Here is a 22,022-nt window from a genome sequence, read left to right as displayed (position 1 = left end):
CAAGAAAAAAACTGGCCAGGAAAAAGGTTGCTGTGAGCCAGCTAAGGCACATAATTTCAAATATCTATTGAGAGTTTTTCTCAAATGATAGAAAGCAGGAAAATTTACATGAGGAAACTCCCAACGGACTCACTCAACCCCAAAGAAGGTCCCCTAGGAAACTCATAGTGAATGTTGGGCTCACAAGTGTGGAATAAATTTAGAGAATTTCATGGGAATTATTAAACTAGACATGCTAGAAGGCTAGAGAATAGGGAATTCAATACTCCATCACCTAATTTGGCAAAAATGGAGACAGTCATTGGGAAAGGTGCATTCATCCAAGAACTGAAAACTGGAAAATGATCAAGAAGTCTTGACAGCCAAGTTAGCACATGAGCTAACCATTTACTAAGATTTGATTATTGCTAATAACTGCCTAATAAATGCCAAAAACTGCATCTTGGACAGAAAGCTTGTAGAAAACCCCCTTCTAAAGGGTCTTGGGTTTGCAGATGGCAAACAATAATTTTTAAGCGATATTCCCCTCTAGAGATCAAAACTCTTAGTAGTGTTTTACATTTACATTTACTCAGGCAAGAAAATAGGAAAAATGCTTGAAATTTGCTTCAGGGTGATCTCACCTGCCATTAAAGAAATTATTTGTTATTCCACTTCAATTTTCTCTGATAAGCAACAAACAGTATAACAGAAAATGCATTGCAAAATGCAAAAGAACAGATGTAGTAGATACTGATAAGGAAAGGATGGAAGAATGAACTTATGGGGTTTTCTCTAAATTTATTCCAATTAGTATTGAATGCACAAAACTCAAATGGCCCAAGAGAGTTCTTGGTCAGAAATGAATTCTTAGAAACAAAGGTAAAAATTACACTGCACACCCTAAGACTAACAAGAAAATTGGAGGATACTGGGAACATATGCCCCTAAGCAAGAAGATACATAACCAACCTTGCACAACAGTGAATCTGCAGAAAAGGTTATGCACTCATTAGCTGTTGTTTTAGATACAAAATAAGGTGTTACTTTATTTTCCAGATTGGAGGCTGAATGCAAGTGGAAACAGAGAAAAAAAAAACACAGGAGGAAAAATTAGTACCACTATTGCACTATCACCGACTGTATGGCAATTTATGTATGAATGGAGTTGTATACTTCCTACTCAAAAGATTTATGGCTACCCTACCTCTCACTTAACCTGTTTACTGTACTGGTGTCCAGAACAGAACTGAAATGCTTCCATGTAAGCTGAAGACACCAGCATGAAACTGCATTAAAGACAAGGAGTGCCTCCCTGCTGTCAGTGACTCCTGTAACCCAGCAGTGCTGTCACCCTTGCAGAGACTGCTCCCTTCCCAAGGAAGCTGCTGTAAGGATCTGTTTAGAGCCAGAGCATATGTGCAGTGTCCTCCTGACACTGTAACAGCCAATAACTTGTGGGGCCTTTAGCAGCAGTGCAGGCTGGTGGCCTGAATTCCTGTCCAGCTCAGAAGCTGGCAAGTACTTGCTTATAGCTTAAAAACTTCAACAGTGTTCCAGATTCCTTTCCAATAAGAACTAAATGCATTGAAAATAAATGAAGCCCAAGAGAACTATGGTTGCTGTTATTATATGATGATATTATTTCTGTTAGCTTTAGGACCCCAGTGAGTTATACGCTCAAGAAGAATATCCTAACAAAATTGGAAATCTCTATCTGAGTGATGGGCTGAGAAAACATACATTAAGTTCAACTCCAAAGAAGCCTAAGTGCCATTGTGGTGTTTCCCACACCAGACTACCCAGCTTCCACTGGAAGAAAGACCAGGCTGATGTGTCAGGAAGGAGAGGGGCTGTGGTCCAACAGACATCACACAGCCTCTCTGAACAACCAAAGAATTAAGTTAGTGGCATTGCTGGCTTGAACCTCAGATGCTTTCAGGTATCCCAGTAATACAGAAAGACCACCAGCCTCTACCATTCTGCATTCTACACTTATGAACATATGATAACCACAGAGGGAAGCCTAAGATTGTTACTTTGGTGAAACTGCTCATAGGAGCAGAGCAAGCATGAATCCCATCTTGCTTCATGACATATAGGATAAACTGTCAATAAAAGTCCAAAACAGATCCTTTTTATTTGGTAGAAGAAGTGATCCCTTAGAACACTATATCATTCCTAAATAGAAGCAAAATTAATTCAGTCTGCTTGAACTAGACAAAACCAACAGAATCTAATCCTGTACAGATCTGCACTATCGTGAAGAAAAAGTGGAGGAAAATGACGACGTGAAGGGATATATATATAAAAACAGGCCACATGGGAAAACTTTACAAAGGGCTGTATTTATTACACTGCCTAAGAAAATCTCAGGAGATAAAAGCTGAGAAAATCATTAATGTGATATGTATACATTTTAAAAAGTCCATATGTAAGTTGCACATACAAATTCTGATTTCCTCACTAGTAAAACTTGAGGAATCTTCAAATTTTTTTTCCCCAAAGTAATTTGATAGTTTATATTTTATTTGATTCTGAACCAAAATCGAGTAAAACAGTTTTCAAGTTTTTTTCTAAATTAAAACAATATCAATTTGAATATAATTTTTTTAATATTTAACTCTATTTATTCTCTAACTAGAGGATGTAATCTATTTCATAATATATATTAACTAAAGTGATGTTAAAATGAAAAGAATATTTCAAATAGAGTTAAATAATTAGAAATTAGAAATCCATAACAGCAGTAGTCTGACCCAGGTAATTATTTATATTTTCAAGCAATATTGAAAATAAAGCACCAATAGAATACAAAATTAGATTTTGGTTCAATAATATGATATTTTCTTTATTTCTGAAATTGTAAGTTCTAATACAGAACTCTTTCCCATAGAAATTTTTACAGATTTTTAAATGCTTTTATTTTTAAACATTGAAAATTCTCTTTTCATTAGTGTTTTTGAAAACTGTAAAAAAAACCCTTTTCTCTGCCAGGCTGATAACACAGTGCTGAAAACTTCACTAGGAGTGTCATTGAAATCCAAGCCAGCCCTCAGAGACTCAGAGAATGGAGCTCCATCAGAAAGTTTGATCAGGCAGAGAATGAAAAAAAGTAACAAGTTATTTAGATTGGAGTAAAATTTTTTTGAGTTGGCAAAGGGAAAATAGCCTGCTTGAAGTCATGTCATCTTTAATTTGTTAAGTTGTTTATTTTCTTGTAATCCTATTTGAAGTATCAACATTTCCAGTACATTGACTTGATTGGCAGAGGTGTTGTATGACTTGGGATAAACCCCAGTAAAAATTTTTATTCTTATCTGCTCCAAATTCTGAATGAGTTACTCTCAGCTGAAAAGATCCATGCCTTAGAAACATCATCACGTGCCTTCTACCTCTGAACATCACATCAAGTCAAAATTTCAGAGAGAGACAGCAGTGTTCTGGTCTTATCTAATTTTAATCTCAGCAACTGATCTGAGAGAAACTTTAAATCAGGGGAAATAATACTCAAGTAACTGAGTAAAACTTATTTTCAAAAGTAACAGACATGACAAAAGGTAGTTCATAAAAGACTGCAGGACCATACCACATCACTATAGGAGGAATTATTTGTTTAGGTCAATAAGAAGTAGTATTTGAAATCTGACACTTGTATGAATTTTACAGCTATTGCATATTTTTCACCTTACCATTTTGTATTCTTTCCAACTTTTCTGAAAATCCAGACTTCCATCTTCTCGGTGTTGTATAACTGTCCATCCTCCTCCAGCAATTTCCATATTGCAAAAGACCTACAACAGTAAATAAAAAAGAAAAATTTAAAAACCCAAACAAAAAATAAAACAAGTTTGCATTGAAATTCTGTCATCTTGGTGGAGGGGGGAAAGTATTTGTGAATAACAGTAAGGAACTGTGTTTTCCTATGCACTCATGTTCTGTTCCCTCAATGACATCCTCAGTCATTTGGTAGCAAACAATTCTCTCATTCTGTTTAGCGTAATTCTTCCAGCAATGTCTCCTTTCAGTACATCACCAAGAATATCTCCCAGTCATCCCCTTCTACTTCTTCAGCTTTCCCCTTCACATTCCCTCCATGCTCTTTTTTCTATTTTCTCTGCAGCGCCCCTGAAACCACTCCCTTCCTCTTAATAAACAAGAGTACTTCTTCCAGTGATAATAATGCTTCATGTGGCTTTTAGCTGTGTCATTTGGTCTCAGAGAGAATCTTGAAAATTGTTGCAGAAAACACTCATCCTAGGAGTCTGAAATGTATCACAAATGAAGTCATTCTGTTTTCCTTTGAACTGTAATGTTACCTACAGTGTTCCAGGCAGTGTCCCAAAATGGGACAGGTGACCTCAGAGCAAGCTACCTTATAAGACAGAATGTGGGTAGAATCAGGCTCAAGAGATGAGATCTGTGAGACAAGGTCAGAAGTTCAGATACATACTCAATATGTAAGATCATACCATGTCACCACTGCACTAAGAAAATTATAACCTAGATACTGAAGATTCTGTGTATAAAGGAGAGTGAAACAATATGACAATTTTGTTGACCCTTGATATTAGAATATTGTGTAGACTGAAATCTGTTATCAATCTTAAATAATCCATATAATGATAAAAATTAATATTAACTTTTATTCACTTCACTTTTTCATTATCCTTCAAAAAATACAGAAGATAAACTATGAAAAAATTAAAATTCTGCTTGTGCATTTGCTTTCCTTAGTATGTGACAAGCAGTAGTAATTTTTGTTCCTGTTTTTCTAGGACACTTGCTCTTAAGATCTAAATTTCTTAGGGCTACTCATTCAAGCAAATTTTCCTGATTTCATTCCCCTGGACTCATCCATGCCATATTGATGCACTTATCCTAAATTACATTTGTCTGTGTTTTTAAAAGCTGCATTCTGCCCTTTAAGTAAAAATTCAGTAAGTAAGAGTGTTGAAGAGGTTTAGCTTTTGGCACTCACATGAACAAGAGTCAACCCATTAAGCACTGGTTGGCAATTTAAAGTTTTATATTGCTTTGACAAATTGGAGGTTACTATCCAACACAGTTAAATAAAAATTTGTCCTGCAGTTGACTAGAAGACCATATTCTACCCTCAAGAAAAGCCATTCTAAATTTCTCCAACTCTTAGGAGCTGTCATAGTAACAATACGCAAGTATTTTTGTTTTAATTTGGATCAGCCATGCCAAGTGAAGTCCCTGTGAAAGTGCAGGAAGGAAATAGAATACCAGGACAAACATGAACTTCATTCAGGGTAACCACAAGAAAACCCACAATTTTCTAGACAAATATTTTGGCCCTATTCCTTCTTTAGGGAAGCACTGTGAGTCAAAACATTTATCTACAAGATTTTATGTCTTTAGTCTGATTTACGGTGAGAACTTCTAAAAGATGGATTTACTTTCCTTGTAAGTCATTTCAAGCTCCCATGAATCCACTGCCAATTTTTAAAGCAGTAAATCCTCAACTGTATTAAGACTACTCATTCTAAAGATGCATGCAAATTTTGGGATTTTCATAGTACAATATAATGAAATACCTATAAAAAGACTGAAGTGTTCTGAATAATATATCAAATTGAAAGAGAAAATGGCACAGTGAAAAAAAAGACTTGCCAGCAGCACATTTTTCACTTGCCATCATTGTATGGTCTGGCACTTTCCACAGTGGTAGACACGAACACCTGCCCATATCAACAGGAGTTCCATGGTGATTGTAGATGTTACTGTGCATAGCTTTAGCCTTGTCTGTCCCAGAAAAGATCAAGGCACTCAGCCATTTAACACCACTTAATTTGTTCTGATACTTAATCCTCTATTAGAAAAGAAATGGATGAAAAAAGTGACTGAATTTGTATGCATTATAGTTTCTGATTTTATAATTCATAAAATAACCTTAGAATAAAAGACCATCCAAAATATTGCACTCTTGCTCTTCCTTAAATGCATGGGTAAAAATTCTCAAGCTCCTAAAAGGAAAATATGGGATTATTTCTACTTATTTTATCTTTATGGACTAAATTATTAAAACTTTTATAATTATCATTCAGAGATGAGCTCAATTTTAATGTAAATGGAAGATGTGAAATTTCTACAAATTTCATTTTAAGTGCATGCACACCAAGACCCCACAAATCTACCTCACTGGCATGGAGCAACAAGTTCAAGACCAGATCTTTGAGATGCAGGGAATGTGTCTGTGCTCTGCAGAAACAGTCTGATGACCACCATGTTGGAGGATAGCTTGCACAGTACAGGGGGATAACCTACATTTAATGGGTTAAAATTCTTCCAGATAGGCTCAGAGAGAGCATCAGTGCCAAATCAGTGGGAGTCCACAAGAGGAAAGTAAAGGGGGAGGAGTGAAGAGCACAGCCCCAGCAATTGCTTTTGCAGAACCATGAGGACACAGACCCATGAGCCCAGCACAGGGGTGGATAACATTGCATTTTCAGTGTGGTGCACCCAGAGGATGGTGAGAGCCACGTTTGTGGGGGCATTAGGGGAGACAGGGGGACGGCCAATGCATTGATCCAAGGGCACATGCAGAGCTCCTGCTTGCAGTCAGACCAATCACACCTGGCCTACTTTGGCTCCCAAAGGTGGCTTGGCTCTTGCAACTCCAAAATGGGGACAACCTTACTTTCACTGCTCCCTTGCTCATCAGAAGCTTTGCTTCCTCTCTAGCTCACCCTGACTTTGCTGGGAACTGAGAGGATTCTTCTTGCCTTTTCTTTCCCTCGGAGTAATCATTTGTCCACATTATCAGGCACTGCACATATATTCATCAGAGTAAGTCAATTAATTACCTTAATAATTTAATTCTACCTTTTTCTCTTTCTATATAAAAATATGGAATATTAAGATCCTTTTAAACAGATATGAAACACTAATTTTGATCAAGGACTTGAAGGTTAGTGAACTATATTAATGAACTGTTGAAGCTAGGAACAAGAAACAAAAATTGCAGTCTAAAGCATGTGTGAGAATATAAAAATGAGATATGTTAATGGCATGAAGGATAATTTTTTGTGAATATAAGGATGTGTAACTAACAAAACACCAAAACTGAGAGTAACATTTGTATATATGAAAAGGTATTTTCCATTGAGTATCAGCGTTCTAGTAAGTATCCCTTAGAAAATATAAAATTCAATGAAGGCATATTTTGTAGCCTGATGTATAAAATTGTTATGAATGAGGTAGTTGGCTGTGACTGTAATACAGAAGATAATAATATATTAGGGCTCCTAAGACATGCCAGAACTGTGCATTGCATTGTAGTAATCCAGATAACTAAGCTGGCTTTAAACAAGCAAGTCTGTCTCCATGGAGTACCTATCAGAATATTAGAGCAATCTGATTGTGTCTGCATGGTGCTACCTCTGGGCTAATTAGTGATGGCACAGTGCTGCATTGAAGTGATTTTGAAGCTATCTCAGCTGGAGTTAGTTCAGCTATCTGCACAGCACTACCTTGCAGCTTGTTTAAATGACCTTAATGTCTTAAAAAACACCTGTTAAAGCAATCACACTCCTCACTTGACTAACATGAACATGTCTGGGCTCAGCTCTTGCTGTGTTATTGCTAGGGCAAGACAGAAACAGGTGTATCAGAAATGCCCTCAACACACAGAAACACACACTCCTGCCTTTTCTTGCTAAAACAGAAACCCTCCAGGAAAACTTAATGCAATGGCACCAGCTGAGTTGATTGATAGCAGCATCTGTAACCAGGGATATAGTGGAAACACAGGATGGCTTCCATTGTGTCACTGTCCTTATACTGCCAGTGAAGAGAGTTTGAGGTAAATATACCAGAAGCAAGAGTGTCACAGTGTTTCCAGGCAATCATTGTTTTTAATTGCAGTCCAGCTTCTGGTTATGGTTCATGAGCTTCAGTAAGGCTAAGAAAACTACTGCCAATTGGTACATGTGATTTGGACACAGATGTTACATCTCTTTTTGAGCAGAGCAGTGTCTACAGAATTTCTTTATTACTCTTGTCCTGCTCAGTAATGCTTTCAGGGATATCTGCCTTTTATGTCATGTCAATTATTTTTCTATTCACATTTTCCAGAATTATGTTGGTCTTAGCCCATAAAGCTCTCCCACCCCAATTCTGCTCATGGCTTAATGAACTCTAATTCCTTGCTAAACTATGACATCTTGATGTTTACAGGCTTCCAGAGGCCTTTTGTAACACCAAACTCACATAGGAACAAGGTTAGCATATCTTAATATGATTATAATATTACTATAAACAATAATATTGGTATTATTTTTTACAGTCTTTTTAGGTTTGCAGAGTCACCATTTTAGTGCAGTAAGAATAAATTCACCAGACAGAAGTGATTGCCTCCCTCCTGTCTGGCCCACTTGATGGCCACCACTGTATTTCCCAGGTAATCAGCCTTTACCCTTGGTGATTGCTCCAACAGTGCCCTGTCAGAGGGACAGCCAACATTCCTCCACAGACAAGCTGGGTTTAGGTCATCCTCTCATGTTCCTAACCTCAGTTCCTGACCCAGGTACCTTAGCAACAAAAGCCTTGCAAAAAAACTATCTCTTATACAAACCAATGTTTCATTTGCATAAAAGAAACCCCCTCCCAAGTCTCTTTTTTGAGAAGGATGGGATTATACACGCTTCATAATTTCAAGCAGTGCTGGCACTCAGCATGTTGTGTTCTTTACAGCCAAACCCGCTTTTCTCTGTCCCCTACACAAGAAGCAGAATTTTTTTAAATCCTTATCTTTAAAAATGACTCATTCTGCTCCTTCTTTTCTTGTGCTACCAGATAATCCCCAAGATCAGCTTCCTCATTATCACACTTTACAAATTCACTTCTAAATTTTATTGCAGATTTATTTGCAGCCATAGTCTGATTCAACTGGGCTTGCCAAGTGGGAGGAAGTGAGTCAACTATTGAGTGTACGTTGGAACTTAGGAAGTATTTTCTGTCAGCGGGAAAGAAGAATGTCTGGAATAATACAGTTAATCATTTTCTCAGTCTATTATACTTTTTAAAGACTAAAGAGAAGACAAGCTTTTTATACCAGTACAATATTTTGTGGAATGATAACTTCGATAAAAGCTCAAAACACTCCTTTCAGTTCAGAGCAATGTCGTATTAACAAACAAGAAAATAAATCCAGTCTTTACCTTTTTAGGATCTGACACGTTGTTAATATAAATAGTGTAGACCCCACTTTTGTTAACACCAGATTGGTATACATCTGCACAGTCTCTGAATGGCTTTTCTTCTTCCTTTTTTGCATTCTTTAGTAAAACTGCAAAACAAAAGACATGATAATATACGTTACAACAACAGTCTTAAGCATTTCTGTATCTAGGAAGTCCACTTTTGCACACTACATCACTTTTAAAAATGCACAGTAATAATTGTACTGTGTTTCTTACACAGTTCACACATTTGGCAAATTCTAGTAAAGAACTAGTACGAAGCTTTTGGACAGATGGCAGAAGTCGGCACCAGAGGAAGTCATTATACAAATAGCTAAACAGAGCATCCTGTCTGCTGAGAGGTAACACAGCATATTCTTTCTGAGTGCAAAGCTCTGTGCCCCTGCAGGTGATGCCTCTGACTAAAGATGTACTCTCAAGGTTGCCAAAGAATGCCCCAGAGATGGCAAATAAAGTTGGAAAAACGTGTCCAGTGTTGTGATCTGACACAGATGCTCACCTAAGACAGCAATGCTGGAAGGAGAGAGTTTGTGCTGTGCATGAAGTAATGACTTTTGAGCAGCATAGGAGCTTGGGGCAAGGCAGCTGCTTGCTTAAATTTATTTTTTTAATAGAATAATTTAATTATTTTCCTATCTACATTCATGAAGGTTGCTAAATAGAATAAATGAAAAAACAGCGCTACTGAGGTCAGGTGTCTAGAGGCAAGATTTATAGAACTCATTTTGGCTCAGCACAGGGAAACAGTTAATGTTATAACACCAGTGCAGATCTTGATCCTGTATATTACAGACAAACCATATATATATGAGTCTGGGCTGAGAAATCAGGAGTGCAAAATGTTGAGAATCCCAGTCTTGAACAACCAGGAAATTCCCTGTAGAAGGAGTAACATCTGAGAGTGTTCTTCACTTTCACAAACAAAAGTAGCATGACCCCACACAATAGTGAAGGATATTATTTTATTTCAGCAACACATATTTTAAGCACATCAGTATTCCCATGGAAATCCATCTGCCTACTCAGATTCTTAAAGTTAAACATGTCCTTAAGTGATGTGCAGGGTTCGGGCCAGCACTTCATTAATCCCTACCATAAGGATACAATATTTAAGTCTTCCAGACACACTCATCCTCTGGTGAAAGATACTTCTTTTTCATTTTTGGCTTGAAAGTGTGAGTTACAGATACAAAAGGGACTACGTCTCATTCACTCTGAGTGAAATGGCCTCTGGGCAAAGCTGATGCTGATGTACAGCAGGGCAATGGCCTGGCACACACAGTACGTGGGACTACACAGGCCATAGGTGGTGAGAATAATGCCAAGGGCATGCAGTTGGAAGTACTATCTTCCCTTTGAACACCTCAAAGCAGTATTTTAGGATGGCAAATTCCTGTCAGAGCACTTGGTATTAATACCATTTCACAGATGGGGAAATTGAGGTAAAAAAAGGTTTAACATTTTACTCAGTCATTCCTTGAAAAGGTGAAAATAGAAAATAGTGAAAAATCCAATCCTGACTAAGACTGTGCTGCTCTCTAGATAGGCATTTTGCACAAAAATTATATTATTCTTTCCCTTTTATGTGTGTTCATATTATTATTTTTAAATTTTATTTTAAGAAACAAAAATCCCTTACTTCTCCCTTTCCATGTATTTGCCTCATGTTTGTTATTTTTATTCAGCACTATCAACAAAAATCAAACCTAATTTATATATTTGCATATGAAATTTGATTAGGAAATCAATAGCTTTGAAACTTAGACATATTTGTAAAAGGTAGTGTTGGCAATGCTATAGATTGCACACTTCCCTGTGAGATGGCAGAGAGTGAGGTCCTTAGCAAGGTGTACATCAATTGTGCACTCTCTCAAAAGTGACATTTTTTAGATAAGACATAGAAGTGAGGCCCTCGTGATTTGTGTTAATTAAAGACCTCATGGTACTTTTTGTAAGCAGATGGTCTCAGTATCTGTGGCCAAAGTCCAACCTGAATAACTACTTGGGGCTGGAGCCAAAGCCTAGAGGAGTTACAACAAAGCCTCTCATTGATTTCAGAGGGCCTTAGAATAGATCCATTCTTTCTGGCCTGAATTTCTCTAATGCTGTTGTTTCAACTGGAGACATCAGTCTCTCCTGTCTCAAAATTATATTTAGTGGTGCAGAGGCACTGCTCATTTCCTTCAGTCTTAAAACACTTATATTTTATTAGCTGTACGCAGCAAGATTATCTTACCTCTTACGTGAGTGTTATATACACATTAAAAACCACTTGGAAATAACCATTAAGATTCAATAAAGGAAATTTGAATTTGGGTCCTTTCTAGCTGAAACTTAGACAAAAGAAATCATGAGTATGTTTTAAAGTTTATATCATTAAGATTTTAAACAAGGTAAGATTTTAATATCAGAGCAAATAGCTTTGGTAACTTTCTAAAGAGATGGATCTCTAGGAATTGTCCTTAGAAATAAATTATCATGCTTAAAACTAAAAGAAACACAGTAAAAAGGATGTTTGTGTGAGAGATGAAGTTGGAAAAGACAGATAAATGTCATAGATATGGCCATCTTTCCTCTTAGACAGCTGAAGTAGCGGAGATCACACAGAGTAAACGTATAATTTCCTAAATACTAAGCAATCCAATACCTGTTTGGGGTTTTATTCCACTGTAGCCAGGAGAAGATGGCTTTCCTTGAGTGCCTCTCACTCCTTTCTCAGGAGCTGGTGCTCCCACTGGAAGAAAAGCCCAGCTCCTTCACAAGGACCTATACTATTACAGATTCCAGCACAGTATATTAAGCATGACTAGCCAAAGTTTAGGTTTTCTTAATATATCACACTGTAATTTGCAAAACCAGCCCAAACTTGACAGAAAATTAATACTCAGGAATGTTACTGGTAATGTGCTTTTAGCATAAAATATGTTTTCTCTAAGGTTTGCTGTTGTTTTCCTAACTTAATATTCCATAAAGTTTCCAAACTACTTCTACGTACTCTAACTCCTATTTTTTTCTACAACATTACATAGACCTTGAATCCTTTATAGTAAAGTCCCTGAATGATGTATTGGTTCACATATGGTAGATGTGTAAGTACATTTTTTTTAAAAGTAAGAAAGTTCAAGTAAGTTAGTTCTAAAACAAAATATGTAACCACTAAATTCCTTATTCAGCTTCAAGATATTGACTTTACACAAACTTCTAATGTTTGTTTAGCTGTTTTCATATACAATGCTTATGGTAGAGTTTTATGTACCTGAAGAAAAAGATAAGTCTATGTCAAGAAAAATAATATTATCATTTTTTAAACCAGAATGCTTAGCCAAGATTTGGAACCTGGGAGGGTTTTCTGATTGCCTTCTCTGGATGAATAAATTGGTCATGCTCCTTTAAAGCAATGGTGCCTGTGTGGAAAGCCCTGTTTTTCTGAACAGAAGGAGAACCAACAATAATTTTTTCACTGCACTTCCAAAAGTCTTCTGGGTAATTTTTAGCCCAATAACTTTCTCCTTGGGCTATGTTATCTGTTTTCCCCTACTTGATGGCAATTATTTCTTTCAGTTATCAGTCCTTCAGCTGTTCCTTTTCCTCAGTGCCCTGGATGATGAGTGGAGTCCAGACAGTACAGGAAGTGTCATCCATAACTGCCAAGGCCCTGTGGATGATGAACAGGAACCCAGATCAATGAGGTCTCTCCTAACCCATGGGCTGTGCAGCACTGTCAGAACCCAGGAAATTCCTCTGACTGCCCTGGAGGACTTGAGACCCCAGCAGGGGGCACAGAGACCTTGACATGGAGTCAAAGACAGCTGTGCCTTCGATTTTAACCCATGGAAACAATTACCAACTTTGTGCGAGGAGTTACAAGCCACAAGGGTTTGAATAGAATGATAGTGAATTTATCACAGGGTGAAAAAGTAGAATTTTGGGGTTTTTAGAATGGGGGTTCAGGAGGCAAGATGGAGGAATCTGGGCCTATCCTGTTTTTCTCCTTCTTCTTCTTGTCCTCCATCTTCTGCTGTGATGGTGGCACTTTTAGATTGGTTTGGGGTAGAGACTGACTGTCTAACATAAGTGATAGGCATTGGAAAATTATTGTCAATAAAGTACAAGTAGTTTTTAGTATAAAAAAATAACACCGTCCTGAGGGCAGTCAGTGTGCCTCAACCTGACCTGCTGGACAGACCTCCACAGGTCCAAAAAGGTATGTATTAGATAAGAGAAAATAAACAACCTTGAAAACCAGAGCTGAGGAATCTCAACTTCTTCCTCAAGAGTGGGGCTGGGAAAAAGGACTTTTTAATACCTCGGGAGCCATTACGGCACCAACAACTTAGAACCCGACACAGCACCGGTGCTGAGCAGTGTTCTGCTGCACCTGCTCCCAGGATATTAACCCTCAGCAGAAAGCTGGGGTCAGCACCTGAGGCTGCAGCCCCTCCAGTTTTGTTAGAATGGCTTACCTTTGCTTGCAAGTGAGAGAGCTCAGATATATAAGGCTTTTTTTTCCATAGTCAGGGAAATTTAACTGATTGATAGCTATGTGTGCCCAGGTTAGAGTGAGACTATTTTACTGCTATCAGTTGTAAAATTAAATCAATAGTTAATTAGTTTATTTCCTAACAGCTATCACAAGTGGAGAAAGATTTCTTTTTTTTCCCAGGTTTAAAGAAATACCAACTGACTACTAAGAAAAAGTAGCTTCTGAAATATTTACTAATCTAGTATTCTCCTCTAGGAATATGAAATTGAAAGCATACAATATCTGTTTTTTCTAGCTGTATGTAAATTATCTAATTTCATGTCAACTAGGAAAAAAATTAAAATAATCTACTTGATTTTTTTTAACTGATATTTCTGGTTGGTTTTGAAAAAATTAAGTTGTCTCATTACTTTTCAGGTCTCCATCAGATAGCATAGCCTGTGAATAGCATAGCCTGTCTATAAGCAATAAAGAATGTTAAAATGCAGTTCATTATGTTGATTGAATCAATAAATCACAATCATAATTCCTAAATTATTTGAGATCTGAGCTGCTATTGTGAAATCAGTTGAGACTGAGTTAATCACTAGACTCTTATGTCCTTTAGTGATACTGACAACAAATGAAAAGCAGCTGTTTGTTTTTCTGTATGATGGTGACTTATTTGGACAGACATGCAGAGATTTCTTTAGTGTCTGAATGAATTATTATATTTTCATTTTTTCAATGTCTATTTACATAAATATAATTTTCTTATAGAGTAGAAGTAACAAAAAGGCACTTAAAATCATTCATGCTTTTGAATTCAGATAGGAAAAGTCTTTCTTCATATCTTATTGTCATATATAATTGACCTAAATTTTAGCTGCACTATCAAAACCATCTGAGGTAAAAATTATAGCCCATGTTGAACAGCTCCTAAAAAATCAAAAAGGAGAAGGTTGTAAATTGGTGGTTTTTACCTAAAGCTGCTACATTCCAGGACAGGGTCATACAAGGACTGCCAAATGATGGTTTCTGTCTAGATCCTGACTGCAAATAAATTTTGCCTTGATCTTGTCATTGTTCCAGACATATTGAGGGGAATCCTGCATTTCTGTAGGTGACCCTCTGTCTCTGACCTCTTTCCCAGCCATTTGGGTGCAGCTGCTGTGGACCAACAAAATTCCAGTTACAATGGCAAATAATGCCTGGCTTGTAAAGAATCAAACCCGGAACAGTTTGTTAATGTTATGCAAAGGATGTTACTCAAACTGTTACCCAGTGAGGAGGCCTGGAACAGTGCCCACACATGGATATATGTTCCCTGACCCAGCAACAGCAACCACAAACAAATCTGACAGAATAGGGTGAAGATTTTTTTTTATTTTCAGGAGGAAAAATATCCAAAGACTTACAGTTTTTCTGACTTATAGCCAGAGGACAGTGCTGTTTCAGTGTTCCTTGTCTTGCATATACCAAGCTCCACTTGAGAACAAATATTAAACTGCAATCTAATAGCTGACTGTGATACCCAATGTTGCCTGCAATAAGTCAACCCTGTGACAACACCATTGTGTTGCAAATGTTACACAAACCAGAAAAAAAAGCGCAAACCTGAAGGCTGATTTCAGTTCAGGTATACTCTCCAGATAAATACAGTGATGCCTATGAACTGAAATGATAGCTATGCAAGAGCACACTTGGATCCCTCCTAAAATGGACTTAAAGGCATATTTTCATTCAAGTACATATTACACACTATCCGTTTTTCTTCCACAAAACATGTTTCTGGATTGTTAAAGCTACCACTGTCACTCAGTATAAGCAATGAAAAAATAATTAGAAAATTAAAAGCCATTGAGATGTACGTAATAAAAAAGTATTGCAGTTATTTATTCTTGATAAAATATCAGGAGCTTTTTATGCATCTAGTTAGTCAACTAAAAGTTTTAAATGTGAATTTATACTTAGTTACTACCCAATTCTAGTTGTTATAAAGACAAACTATCACTACGTGATTCAAAACTTTCTCCAATGTCAACTTTATTTCCTACTTTATTAATTCTATGTTTTATTTTCATCTCCATAAAGTCTGAATATCTTAAAAAACCAAAATAAAATGGGGGGATATTAGTATGAAAGCTGCTTCTGTATGTCTTGGAGTCCAGCAGTCTTCTCAGATACATTGTGCATGCTTGTGTACTCATGTTTGTCAAGTAGGGAGGTGAAAAACAGTTTAGGACTGGAGTTTGGACAGGCACTTTCCTTTCAACAAAATATGCATTCACCAAAATGCTTTTAAAGCTAATATTTCTTTGCAACATTGCTCTGAATCTGACAAAAAGAGCAGGCCATTGGCAACTTGGGAAGTTCATTTTGACATACTGGAATAAAATATTTTTGTTCTGGGAACTATTGTTCCATAACCATGTTTATAGATTATAAATTTGCAGATTCTAGTGTATAAAAATGTTTTATCAAGGCCCCCATTATTCCCAAATGAAGTTATAAGGCTAGATACCCCAGGTTACTTTGCTGCTCCAGCCTCTCCAGTGTCCCATCTCCAGCATCAGGGCCCTGGACTTGGGGCTTCCTCACTACTTTCAACAATCATCTTCAGTTTTTTTTTTCTTATATGCTCATAAGTACTTATTTTCTTTTTATTTTCTTTTCCTTTAGGACTTTTCTTCTCAGGAGGGCCCTAGGATTTTGCAAGGGCTTGGCTAACACCTGGCCTGAAAAAAGTTTTCAAATGAACAGATCTTCAAAGCAGAGGATTGAGAGCAATATAAGCACAAGAAAGCATATCCAGGAATTTACAGTATAAGTTCTTCCTCCACCAGATGAAATATCTGCATCTTTAATAGGTTTTGAAATAGGTCTCTTCCATTAATTTCTCCAGTTAACATTTTTGAAGCCACGTTAATTTTCATCATTTAGCGTCCCATACCAAGGAACTCCATACACATATCGTGGGAAGGACAATTTCCCTTTGTTAGCTTTTAACAAGGGTGTTCCAGCTGGTGAAACTGCATTCTTAGCTGAAAGTGTCAGTAAGTCTGCACCCATGCTCTAGAAGCCACCTACAATTTCTACTGCAATCTCCTTCTATTATCTTTTGCGCCTCCCAAAGTATCTCTCATACATCTAGTTAATGGTATTTCACATACTCAGTCATCTGTCTTTGTAGATTTTTTTGTGTGCAATGTGGGTTCCAATATTTTATGCAGTATTTGAACATACCATGGATTATGTGGTACAATTTTTTTTCCTGATTTCCTGTCTGTTCCTCTGTAACAATTTAAAAAATAATATTTTCATTTAGACCATTACCTGATGAGTAACGAACACCTCCTGCATCTTTCATTTAAGATGCAGGAGTTGTTTGTTACCTTCAGTTGGGAGCTTACTTTCAATTGGGAGCTTACCTTCAATTCATATGGGTGTTTTAGAAGGTAAAAGAAAATAAAACTCTAGAATTTCTTTCTTAGGCACATTCATTTGCTGAATGGTGACAATAGAAAATGCTGGCCTTCATTAAAATGTTCAGACTCTGTGACAATATAAGCGTGTGTATAATACACATGCACATTTTGGATGTCTAAGGGAGCACTTAGTCCTAACCCCAAATGTGGTGCAGTCACAGAATATCACTTACAGGAGCAATGCTGGTCTGGCTATATCTGTTGGCTGTGGACTGGTTCCATAGCCACAGAACAAATGGGAGACGGGAGATCTTGCAGAAAGCATTTGGATTTGTTATAGGGGCAAAAGGAGGAGGCAAGGTTAGGGATTTTGTTTGGTTGCTCGGTTGTTTGGTTGTTTTGTTTGTTGGTTATACTAGTTGTTTATTCTGCTGTAGCAGCTCAATGATCTTGATTTACCCTGTGACCCTACAGTCACTGGACTTGATGGAGAAGTGGAAGGATTTTGTTTCCAAGGAAAAATGGCAAAAGCAAAAATAGTCCTTTTGCTCTCAAACTCTAGACCTTAATGGCCACATGCATCGTCCTCACTGCATGTGGGAGGCCCAAAGCAGTGTGTGAACCTTTCTTAAGTACAATCCAGAGTAACTACCAATCCATGCTGAAATGCAATTAGCAGGGCTACAATGATTCTAACAGCCTAGGCATTAGTCCAGTACCAGATTTGTTAGGAGCACTAAGGTTCATTACATAGAAGATTTTGAGATCAATACTTTTAATATGGGGAGGAAAGGGAAAAGGTGTACTCAATTAGATGTCTCAGGTTAACATTTATAGACATGTTTTAGCAGCTAATAGAACATTACTTTGCCCTCCCACACAGCCTCTAAGAGTCTGCAGTAAGAAAGGCAAACAATTGCATAGCAAGAGCACTCAAGCTATCCAACTACTTATTAAATAAATCACTTAAAGCAGAATTTCCCTCCTGTAGGGCTGCAGGAATTAACTCGGTCTTGGAAAACGACATTAACGTAGAGAGCTTTCACCCTCTCCAGGGCATAATTATTTAATACATAATAAATTATATACAGTTATCAAGTTTGTTTCCCAATAAATCCAGCCTTAGTGACTGGCAAGAACAATAATACTTCAAATCATTATGCATTTGAAAGAAATCACTTAAGAATAACATAAAATGGTCCTCATTAGTGAGCTGCAATAGAATGCCTTAAGGCCCACTTACAAAGAGATAAAGACACTTAATTATCCAGCTGCAATATAGTTCCTTAAGAGTTTCTGCTTGAGACAGCAATTTTGTGAGTAACTAGCTCTTCACTGAGAGGAGAACTAAAGTCTTTCATTAACTGTACAAGGAGATTAAGTTGCTGGCATTGTTTAATACTTCTAGTGCCCGTGTTTCTTTAATTGATTTATATTTTTCCACACAGATACCCTAATGTGCATTTGATGTTTCCATCTGAGCAATGGTATGCATACAAAGAAATTTTTTACTAACAAGCCATTTGGGTGACACTGACAGTGCTGTTAGTTGGTTTATATATTCTGATATTCTCTGTAATATCTTTGGTGTGAGTGAATAATGCCAGTTTCACAAAACTGAGTGAAGAGGCACTGACCTATACTGTAGGAATGAGGGTGGGTAATTGATTTTAATATCAACAATCAAAGAATTTATATACACTTTCAGTTTAAAGTTTTCAGTACAAATAAATATTAATCTGCTGTGATCATCAGCAAGTTAATAGGGATAAAATATCAGAATCCACAATTCTGTTTTGAAGAATTTAAATATTTTTCCACTGACATAAATTTCAAATGCTGCACATTCAAATTTACTTATTTCAGAACTGAATCTCTATTAAATTACAGCCAAAGTTGCTACTACCTAATGTAATTTTTTGTAGTTTATTATAAAGCATAACTTCGAAATTAAGGTATTTTTGCCTAAGCAAGGTATGAAAATATTTTTATTTTCAAAACATGATTTTTTTTTTTTTTTTTTTTTTTTTTTTTTTTTTAGTTTTAGAAAAAACCAACACAGGTAGCGATCGTATAAATAAATAAACAACACTAACATCAACACTAAATATAAACTCTAACATTACTACTACCTTTTAACAGATAATATGGTGAAAAAGGGTACTTGGAGTTGTAAGTCACCTCATCATGGAAAAACTCACTTGGACAGAACTTACTTCATTGATCTAAAAGAAGTCCAGACCCAAACTCTGAAAATGTTAAGTGAGTCAGATAAGAATGACCCCAAATCTGTCCAACAGAACTTTCTGAGCATCTCTGAAAATTGGGTATCAACAAAGAGAGTATTCAACAAAAGCAGGAATTGTATAGCACCTGAACAGAAGAAACAAAAACCACAAAAGCTGGTGCTGATGTGTGTGTTCAACTGAACATCTCCATGACAGCACAAAGTCAGAGCAGCCTCTGACTGCAGCCCTGCAGCATTTTCTGGATCATTTGCTCAAGAGGATCCAGCCACAGGGAGAGTAAGGGGACCCCTCTTCCCTGACACTGAGGGCAAAAGAAAGATTCAGTTTTTCTCCAGCTTTCAAAATATAAATAGGAGCAGATCACATATTGGAATGCATCTTTGTAATAGTGAGCTTTGTGAAACGCCAGCAAGCATTTTCTGATAGTGATCTTCTGATCTCTTTTTAAATGAAAAGTATTTCTGTTTTGCTTTAGAATATCTTAATAAAAATGAAAGCCTCATGCTCATAAAATCTCTAAAGATGGAGGAAGTAGAGAGAAACTGAGAACATTGATTTTTTCCATAATCTTGAACCTTAGCTGAAGTTATCTGCTTTGACATCTTTGGGAAAGTTAAAAAGTGTGTGGAACAGCAGATGATTTCAGCACATTAAACTGCATTTTGTTTAAAGCTTTGGTGTAGGCATTCTAACTTTTACAAGTCTGAGGTTTTTAATTAATTCTTAACAAATAAATATTTTTTAAATTAATTAGTATATCAAAAGCATCATGCTTTGTTCTTATACCACAGTATATTGGAACACATTGATAACTAAAATACAATTTCTGGTTTAAAAAAAATCTGTCATTTCATGCATGAATACATTTCTTAAATGATGTTTCAAGCACAATACTGATCCACCTCAAACCTACAGCTTTCAGACAAAGCTGATCAGAATCTTCTGTGCACCTGGAACAAAAGATTCTTCTATGTTTTGAAAGAAAAATAATGAAGTAATTTATGGGACACACTCTAAGTTTCTGCCTCGCCAGTTATGTCTTCACGTTGGAAAAAACCTTAATAATGTCAAGGATGAAGTACCAAGAGGAGGCATGGGCTTAAGGAATGAAATGTTTATAGAGAAATGGTACAGAAAAAACAAGCTGTCGCCTCAAAATATGTCTCAAATGAGTACCGATATTATTCTTTCTATGAACAGAAGTAAAATGATCAAGATCAAGACCTCTATCATAAAACCTTGCTCTTCTACACTGCTAAAATCTAGTGGATTTAAATATTCTCATTATTGTATTCCAATTTATGGCTGAATCAATATAATATAGAAAATTTGTATTATCGAACATGGTCAAAATACTAATATTTAAAACTACTGATTTCTTTTTCTGTCCTGCATTCCCACCAGGATTTTTTATTTGGTTTGGTTTTGGCTTTTTGTGGTTCTGGTTGGTTTTTGGTTTTTGGTTTTTGGTTTTGGTTTGGGTTATTTTTTTTTTTAATTTTGGGTAGTTTTTTTTAATACTAGCCTTTATTATAAAAGGTGTCTTTGAAGTCTGTTTAATGAAGAAGGCCAACATCACTGCTGAGGCAATTCTGCTTCTGTCAATGGAGTTTCCCCTGAGCCTGTAACCTTCAGGTCATTTCTTTGAAGTTCTCAGTCTATTCTCATTCTTTTCTCTTCAGAGTAAATTTTTACATCACATCAGCTTTGGAATAAGTGGAATAGATTGACTACTGTTTAATTTTTTAAAAATAAATTAATTGCTATGCCTTTAAAAAGCATGAATTCCTTTCAAATGGACTTTTGGACGTATTTTTTTTCCCTATCCATAAACCAGGAGACTTGTACCTTTTCTGAAATGCCAGACCCAGTAACCATGGTATTTATTTTATGAAGTCAATAGGTACTTCTGGGGAGGTAAATTCTTAGCTTATACATGTATGATTTTGAGAATTAAGCTTGGCATCTTCAAGAGGAAGACAATTCTTCATTTCTCTTTTACTAAGAGGCCACAAAACCAGACAAAATTTCATGACAAAATTTCCTCTTCTGTTCCATTAGTTTTCTGAGGTAAGTAAGTTTAGGCCAAACATTTTAACAAGGTATATTATTATGCAGTTTGGAAAACAGCCAAAGAAAAAAACCAATAGGACAAAAAAAAATAAATTTATGGTGAAATATACTTTCCCACTGAATTTTACATTCCTTTATCCTGTGGGTAGGACTACCTAGGCAGTTACCACAAGTTATGCAAATTATTTTTGAGACAATATAAATTCAATAAATTTTCTTATACTGGAATCAAAGACAACTCATTTTTAATCGGGCACCTTCTGTGACATTGGCTTGAGCCATAATTTCCCAGTGGACCAATATCCTTTCTAAAGTAGTTGGTTTGAACTTGCATACACATCTTTGATTGCGTTAGCTATTGCTTAACATCATTTGTAGGATATACTTTGTTTTGGGGTTAAGGAGTTTTTTGAGTAATATTCATGTGACTATCTACTTTAGCACTACATAACTTCTCCATAAATAATTTTTCTCATGTGGCAACTTAGAAAGTACTTCACAATACTATTTACATGTTACAGATGTGTTTGACAGTGATAGCAATGTGCTTTATAAATAACACTCTAAGAAAAATAATACTCTAAGTAGTATGAGGAAAGACCAG

General features: G+C 36.4%; 1 protein-coding gene across 1 annotated transcript in view; it reads right to left on the bottom strand.

The window, feature by feature from the left end:
* Positions 1 to 22,022, bottom strand: part of ANGPT1 (angiopoietin 1) — a 151,905-nt gene that overhangs the window by 46,550 nt on the left and 83,333 nt on the right. Inside the window, exons 5-6 of the mRNA XM_071421377.1 lie at positions 9,165 to 9,292; positions 3,672 to 3,773 (exon numbers count right to left, since the gene is read on the bottom strand). Coding sequence (XP_071277478.1) covers positions 3,672 to 3,773; positions 9,165 to 9,292 — 230 coding nt within the window. The remainder of the gene's footprint in view (positions 1 to 3,671; positions 3,774 to 9,164; positions 9,293 to 22,022) is intronic.

This window comes from Agelaius tricolor, unplaced genomic scaffold, assembly GCF_023055355.1.
Source record: "Agelaius tricolor isolate 1412-34295 unplaced genomic scaffold, bAgeTri1.0.p SCAF_2, whole genome shotgun sequence".
In the NCBI taxonomy this organism is placed as follows: domain Eukaryota; kingdom Metazoa; phylum Chordata; class Aves; order Passeriformes; family Icteridae; genus Agelaius; species Agelaius tricolor.
This window is presented reverse-complemented; position numbering and strand designations above follow the sequence as displayed.